A 7,989-nucleotide genomic window follows, 5' to 3' on the forward strand; every position below is an offset into this window, starting at 1 on the left:
AAATGAGTTGGCTTATCTTATGAATACAGATCGGCACACTTGTTCACTGAAAGAAAACACAGCCTCCAATAGTACAAAAATTGCAAGCATCAAGTAGATTATTTCAACCAGTTTAAATGATAAAACTTTGATTTACTTTGTTTTTCTTAATGATATAAATCAAAAGTGCAGCAATACAAAGTAAGACTATTGAAGAAAAATACATGGGGATTTTTATTATATACGTAATATGTACATAATATTCGGGCGGAATAGGAGAACGCGAACTTTACATATTTCAAAATAATTAAATAAAATAAGAAAAATACTATACATACTACCAAGCACTTATCCATCAAGGTTTGCAAATCAAACATTTTGGCAAATTCGTAAGCACTGCAAACGTTCACCGGGTTAAGGTTTAAAATCAAATAGTCAATGCATTTTGTGATCAAATGAGGTAAAATGTACTTTTTAGCAGCATAGTACAACTTGCAGGCCTCGTCGCAAGAATTAATCATTACAGAATCGGTGTATATGAATCTGCAATAAGAAATGAAATCATGATATTAAAATGCGTAGTAATGTATAAAAATATTAGGTTAAGCATACTCTAATAAAGCTTTAAACACTTCCGGTTGCAGGTCCGAGATGGGAATGGGATCGTCGTTCTCTGGAGTGCTCCCATAAAACATCCTCTCGAAGACGGGGGAAGCGATTGCAAGAAAAAACTTGTGGCTTTTTATAGTTATTGCATTTTGAGCCGAACTCATAACGAATGCGCAGTCTGCTAATGTATCGGAATACAACAACTGCTTTCCTCTCTGACTCAAATTCTCACAATTAATTTGCCAATCTGCCATCTGAAATTATCAAAATAAAAGATGTTAACCCTTTGGACCCTATAGGTCAGTAAACCGGCCTAAAGAAGTGACACATACATGTCTGAAACTTTAAAGGTCAGTTTACTAACAGCAATATCTATCATCATTACACTATGGGTCGGTATTCTGGCATGTAAGGAAAAATCTAGGATACTTTTAACTCGTAAGAAGACTGTGTACTGGTGCAAATTACGCTAGGTGTTCTAATTAATCTTTTGCATTTTGTAGTTTGGATCTGAAATCTGTTATAATGTGTACCATCCTAAGTTTGAATTCTAGCAATAAATTGATTTTTATTGTTTTAACCTATTATATTATTTTTTTACTGTTGTTGAGCTGCAAAAAGTGTGTGCAATTACCAAAAACTAAAAAAAATAGTTCTTAAGTTTAAAAATTGCCTTAATGTCGAAATTATATTTTTAGTCAAATATTCTTTCATTGTCGAAAATTACTTAACAGCATTCAATATATTACATTTTCATTAAATGCTATTTTATAATATTACTTATTTTTACTTAAATAAATAATGATATGAATGTTAAAAATGTCTTTACATCTCTTTTCTCTCACCATTATGTTTTAAAAACATCATATCTCAAAAAAAAAAAAAAAACAAGTAATCATAAAAAGTTGGCAAAAGCGACATTATAAAATAACTTCAGAATTTTCCCCACAAGACTTTCAAGAACGAAAGCGTACATGGATTAAATAATATGAAAAATAGAAAAAAATAAGATGAATCTCGATATTACTATTACTTAATTGTAATGACTTTGTGGCGACCACACATTTAGAAGGGCGATGGTCTCATTGTTAATGACCGTGACCAAAAACGTTCATTCATTAACAATGAGACAAACATGGCACAATAGGGATTTCTTTTGACCACACAACACGGGTTGTTAAGAGAATCCCTTTTGTGACAAAACGGTATGGACGCAATCAATCACCACAATGCAAACCCTTTCCTTAGAATTCGAAAGTCTGGAGTCAAGCAAAAAACTGGCTTTGGAAACACACATCCGATTTCTCGAATTCTAAGAAGCTACTGCAGCGATTGGCTAGGAGATCGATGCACAATCGTGATTGGCAGCTAGCGTGCATCCCCCTAAAGGATATAAGCCCGGACTCTGACGAGGAGAGGACAGACAAGAGACAAGAGAAGTCAACAGACAGCAGAGCCAGCAAAGCAGACGACCGGAGAGCCAAGATCTACCAGCAGCCATCCGGAGGAACCACCCACGCGCCCTCACCGACAGACCTGAAGATCACACCTGACACTCGCTGCACACAGCCAGAGCCCTGAGACATCATCACCTGCACACCTTCACTGCGAGAAACGTCACGCCGTAATCGTCCATAGTCAAAATTGTAATTATAACTTAATAAACAATCTAATAGGATTCACCGAAGTCTCATTAGGTGCGAGGTCAACCACCCCTAGGGCTGCGCACCCTAAAACTTAAAGTAAACTTGACAACTTTAAAGCTAACCAACTAATCGAACATCAATATATCTATCTACATCCTTTTGTGTTGTTTCTGTACATTGTTTACTCACGATCTTTAAGAACAACAATTTAAAATAAAATCTAGCATTAAATTTATAAATTCTGATTTTATAGATCCGTCAAGTTTCTTAATTACTTACATGTTTAACCTAGTAATAACTTTTGTAGATGTAATAAAAAGAAAAATCTTTAGAATAATTACATATATATGAAAATAAACTGCAAATGTTTGTAAATTTATTTAATTCGTGAAACTTTTATAACCAAATATGTAAGCTATACAAGTTTTTATTTATTTACGATAATTGCTCCATTTAATCTAACGCGAGTGATAAATAAGTATTCTTTGCCGATATTTTGTATGGAATACTCGCATCATAAGAATTTAAAATTATGGTGTAAAATAAGATTTAAGTAAGTTTAAAATAGCAGAAATGAAAGAATCGTAATTAATTATGATTATATTACAGTTGAAATGGTAGAAAACTAAGATTAAATACAATACCGCGAGTTGTAGATCGAGAGCACCGTTCAAAATACGCCTTCAAGCCCTCTAGAGCTCGCAATGAAAGATCGAATTCTCTGTCTCTTTCGTTTCCTAATACGAACAAATACTTCTGTCCTTTTCTAACATCAAGTTTCCACCTTTTACCACAACGCGGCGATAGTATCGCTTCTAGATTGCCAGTCGCTCTGAATTATCTTCAATTTGGGAATATCCCGAAATTCAGAGCATAAAACAAAATAATTAATTCGATATTATATTCTTCCCCCCAGCTATATCGTGTTATAAGTTTATAAATGAATTGAAATTATTATTAAAATAAGATTAATTAATATTTAGGTTTTGGGTTAGACTAAACAGCGGAAAAAAATAGGAAAATTATGGTAATTTAGAAATTAAAAAAATATATAAAAAACATATTGACACATTTTTAGATACAAACATTGCAGTACTTGGTTGAAAGTAAACTGTTCCGCATAGTCGACTGTTTCGCATACTGTCAACATTTTTGTGTTGGGCTTTAGGTAAAAATGGGTGGTCGCAAAGTTTGAACGGAATACGTTGTTGGCAGCCACAACATAAATAATATTTAACACAATAAAGAATTTGTTCTTAAATTGATACAATTTTTTATATAACATTGCTGACGCCCGTTTCGTCTGTTATATGCGTTTGCGAACGCCATCTTACAGCTTTCGGGAATATCCCGGTTTGACAATCAGTCGGCTCTAGGGATTCCAATCCCGGGATCCCCAACGATTTTCAATACCCGATGAGTCCCAGGATTATAAAACATAATCCCGAAATTTTCGGGATTGATTGATTTATCAAGCACAATCGAATTATTCTGAATCTGAAAATATAGTTTCATCTGAAAATCCCCGCATCAACGATATAGTAAATAGAGTCAGAAAATTCGTAGCAATATTTACAAGATCACCAACTAAAAATGATTCTATTCTACAAAAATATGTAAAAAACGAGCATGGAAAAGAACTTTCATTTATATTAGACTGACAAACCAGATGGAACAGTCTTTATTATATGCTGCAATGCTTTTTATTTTTAAAAACTTGTATACAAAAACTCTAATAGATATAAAAAAATTTTCGGTGATATTTAATGAAATAGATGAAAATTGAAGAAATTATACAAGTATTAAAACTTCTAAAATTAGCAGACGAAGCACTCTGTCGACATGATACCAACTTGTGCTCAGCTGACGCAATTTTTTGAATTCAATTTCAGACAATTGATCTACCTTAAGTCTTAGGCAAAGATTTATTAATTTCTCTACGAAAACACGTAGAAAAACGAAGTTGAACAGATTTAACTGATACACTAAAATATTTATTCAACCCTTCATCATTTAATGACAACAAAACAACTCGTAAAACTATTCTAAAACTTATTGAAAGATTTAGTGAAGAAAAAGATCAAAATATATAATCGAAATATCAGAGCCACTCATAACTTCATCACCGAATTTACTTCAACGCAGTCATCCCACATAAAACCTTAAGCTTAAGCCCAAATAGCTTGCTGCCATTGCGGCCCTAAAACTGATCTTTAGCAAAAACAACAAAAATAACAAGACAAAAAATGCTAAATAAACAAGTTATTATACCGGTGTTATACGTACGCCCCTTGGACCAGCCATGAGCTAGAAAATTGTCAAATTTTGCTCAATATAAATAAAAGGAAAATATATGGGTTTAAGATTCAATATGAAAAAGCTCTAAATATATACTACATTTAAAGTGGTAAAAAGGACTGTAGAGGGACTATTTATATGTATTTATGTAGATTTATTACGACAAAATTCGTGCGGCTCAATCTGTGTCTAATTGCCACCCGTCGCCAAATGAATATTATTTTTCCAAGTATTATTTGCTATATCGAAAATATTTTTTCAATTTCTCCCTCTTTGGCTACATCCAAAAGATTCCCATCAGATTTTGGCAACATCCACACAAAAAAGAAAAAACTAACGATAGGACGTCAAAATTAGTGGTGATTGGGTCTAACTTGTAAAATAAAATTTAACTTGACAAAACTTCAACCATCAATGGCTGTTTTATTGAATGACAACAATTGATCGTTATTAGATACCTCATTTAATGAGGTATTCTAATTTTTATCTATTTATTGAATATTATTTCTAAAGTTGTAATTTTTTAGGGTTATATACATATATTTTTCTTGCTTCACTTTTTGTTTTTTTTTGCTATGTGTCATTTTATGTTTTTGCTATATATTATGTAAATAAAAATATTATTTTATTGCAAAAAAACTTTTATATTGAATCTATCTATTCTAATGTAGAAATATATAGGTAATATATTTGGAAGAGGTAATGATAAACATAATATTTAATATTTTTTTTTCTAATTTTCTAAATTTTTCGTTTTTTTCTATTACATTACTACACTTTTATTATAGGTTTTACTATGTATTGTATTATTGTTATTATACATTGACGATACTGACAGGGCTGGATTAGTACCTAGTAGTTATCCATTGATCCAGATGAACAGATTGTCAGGAATATTATTAAAAATTGTTAAAATTGTGTTTGTTTTATATTTATATACGATTATTATTTTGAGTTTCAGTTTCAAATACAAAGTTTTGTTTAATATTCGGGGGCCCCACGGCTAAACAGATGTATATGTAGAGAATTTATTTTTGTGAATATTTAATAAACATGGTCAAAGCCGAACGCGTTAAGGCTGAACGTCAAACGTGCTGAAGCAAAACGTCAAACGCAACGAAACGAAAATGCCGCGCTGCCGAATCGGACCGTCGGTTATAAATGCGGACCTGTCGAAAGTCGGAGATGAAGGCGCTCGTCTTTTCGGCGCCGGTGCGGACTTCCTCCACCTGGACGTTATGGACGGACACTTCGTACCTAACCTAACTTTCGGCGCGCCGCTAATCCGATGCATGAGGGCTTCTTTGCCCGACCGATTCTTCGAAGCTCACATGATGGTCTCTAACCCCAGTCAGTGGATTGTAAGCATGGCCGACGCGGGAGTGAATCGGTACACGTTCCACGTAGAACCCGTCGAGGACGTGGCGGCCGTTTGCCGCAGAGTCAGAGAAACCGGGATGAAGGTATTTACGTAATTATCAAATATAATTATAAACTGAAAATGAAAGACTTGTGTTGAAAACAAGTGTTTTTTCACCACTCATAACGAAAAGGATTCGTTCACTGTCCTGACCAACAGTAATGCACAAACAATAAAATTATAGTAAAATAAAATATTTTTGGAATTTGAGGCTACAATGTATTGGATTGTACAAAATTTGCTTCATTTTAGGTGGGTATCGCTCTAAAGCCTGGAACAGATGTATCTGTAATTGAAAAATATATATCGATGGCTGATTTAGTACTCGTAATGACAGTAGAGCCGGGATTTGGAGGGCAAAAGTTTATGCAAGATCAAATGGAGAAAGTTAAATGGCTTCGGAGCCAATATCCATTGTTAGACATCGAAGTAGATGGAGGAGTTGGTCCTTCAACGATCGATTGCTGTGCAGAAGTAAGTAATTGCAGTTAACCTTATCCCATGTTTACACACTACTTATGTATGTTTTACATTCTAGGCTGGCGCCAACATCATAGTCTCCGGAACCGCCGTAGTCAACGCATCTGATCCAGCGTCGGTGATAGCAAGCTTGAAAAATTCCGTGGAGCGCTTTGCTCTAAATTAGAACACTATAAATATTTAGACATTCCGTTATCGTAATTGTAATTTTTGATAATACAATATTATTTTTTAATTTCACGACTTTAAATTTATCATCTAAAATTAACCCTTTGGACAGTAGGACCACAAGTATGCTGCGACACTCAAAGGATTCAGATAAAGTATCACCGCACATACGTTTGTAAATTTGATTAATTAATTATTACTCATTCCGAAATTTTCAAAGAAAAATTATTTATTTTAGTAGAAATATTTTTTTTAAATTGCGAACATCGCGTATACATTGTTTTATTCATATTTTCTAGTAAATGCTTGTAATTTCGATCAATTATTTATTTATCTTGGCAGTACATAAAATATAATTTATTTGACAGGTGTTAGTAAAATTATATGATTACAACTTTTCCATAGGTAGTAATATATATAGTTACGTAGTTATCATTATTTATTTACATGCGATATATAAATGGTTGTATTTTTCAGTGAAATACATTTTTACCAGTAGACATATATTTCTACTAGCGAATATATAATTTATCTGATAGGCGCTAGTGAAATTATATGATGTTCTAAAATGTCTATGAAACTCAATTTGACAGTTGCGAAACATAAATTTGCTGTTCAAACCCGGACCTAACCTACACAACAAATTACAATTTTAGAACTTTCATTAGGTCAATTTAAGTATTTCATCTGAATTTTCAGATCGACAATGAAAGTTCTAAAATAAATTATAGTTTTATTTAACTTTCATTAGGTCAAGTCAAAAATATAAACTAAGCCAACTGATCTTTCGTGTGGAAATAAAAGGAAGAAGAAGTACAGACATGCCACATCACACATATTTCTCCACAGTTTGTCCGCATTTCGATATTATACAATGTTTTAAAAATATGATAGCTATCCTTACTGAAATTACTATGGACTTCTAATATGAGAGTATTCAATCCGAATTTTGATAGAGGGCGCAAAAACAATTATTACTTCTGAGAAGGGATAATTGTTTTTTGCGCTCTCCTATTGGTCAAATATGCTTCAGCCTATTCTCAGTTATTGTAAGTCGTAATATTGCTATAGTCTTAATATGCTAGATAACCGAGCGTTTCCATTACGACAGCACGATTTTATTGTTTTTAATCTTGATTCTAAACAGGGATGTCATTTGGGTGGGCAGATAGAGGCATTTGCTCCTCCCTTGAATAGCCAGAAAAATGCTTATCATTTAATAAAATACTATGAATTTTATTCAAATCGAAATATTAAAAAAACGACCACTGACTGGCCAATTTTTGCCCACCTGGAAAAAGTTGAAATGCCATCCCCAATATAAGATTTCATTTGACATTGTATTTAATTTCTATTTTAGCCAAGCCGTAATGGTTGACAAGATTCGTT

The 7,989-nt window shown here is 33.0% G+C and overlaps 2 protein-coding genes across 2 annotated transcripts in view; one reads left to right on the top strand and one right to left on the bottom strand.

Annotated features, from left to right (window-relative positions):
• The window catches only part of LOC148226557 (BTB/POZ domain-containing protein 3-like), a 4,272-nt gene extending 1,315 nt beyond the window's left edge, over positions 1-2,957 (bottom strand). Inside the window, exons 1-3 of the mRNA XM_088204082.1 lie at positions 2,879-2,957; positions 592-842; positions 318-522 (exon numbers count right to left, since the gene is read on the bottom strand). Coding sequence (XP_088060208.1) covers positions 318-522; positions 592-842 — 456 coding nt within the window. The 5' untranslated portion in view covers positions 2,879-2,957. The remainder of the gene's footprint in view (positions 1-317; positions 523-591; positions 843-2,878) is intronic.
• Positions 2,958-5,623: 2,666 nt separating this feature from the next.
• Positions 5,624-6,667, top strand: Rpe (ribulose-phosphate 3-epimerase). The gene is made up of 3 exons (XM_088204083.1): positions 5,624-5,995; positions 6,205-6,426; positions 6,491-6,667. The coding sequence occupies exons 1-3, from the start codon at positions 5,660-5,662 to the stop codon at positions 6,596-6,598; spliced, it is 666 nt and encodes a 221-aa protein (XP_088060209.1). The 5' UTR covers positions 5,624-5,659; the 3' UTR covers positions 6,599-6,667.
• Positions 6,668-7,989: the final 1,322 nt, after the last annotated feature.

This window comes from Plectrocnemia conspersa, unplaced genomic scaffold (genome assembly GCF_051122295.1).
Source record: "Plectrocnemia conspersa isolate PC_06_02 unplaced genomic scaffold, ASM5112229v1 ptg000014l, whole genome shotgun sequence".
Lineage (NCBI taxonomy): Eukaryota > Metazoa > Arthropoda > Insecta > Trichoptera > Polycentropodidae > Plectrocnemia > Plectrocnemia conspersa.

Bases quoted from the DNA above. Each gene is read 5' to 3' on its own strand.
- Rpe (XM_088204083.1), top strand. From the start codon at position 5,660: ATGCCGCGCTGCCGAATCGGACCGTCGGTTATAAATGCGGACCTGTCG. The intron at 5,996-6,204 runs GTATTTACGTAA...GCTTCATTTTAG, and splicing joins TCAGAGAAACCGGGATGAAG to GTGGGTATCGCTCTAAAGCC. The intron at 6,427-6,490 runs GTAAGTAATTGC...TTTACATTCTAG, and splicing joins CGATCGATTGCTGTGCAGAA to GCTGGCGCCAACATCATAGT.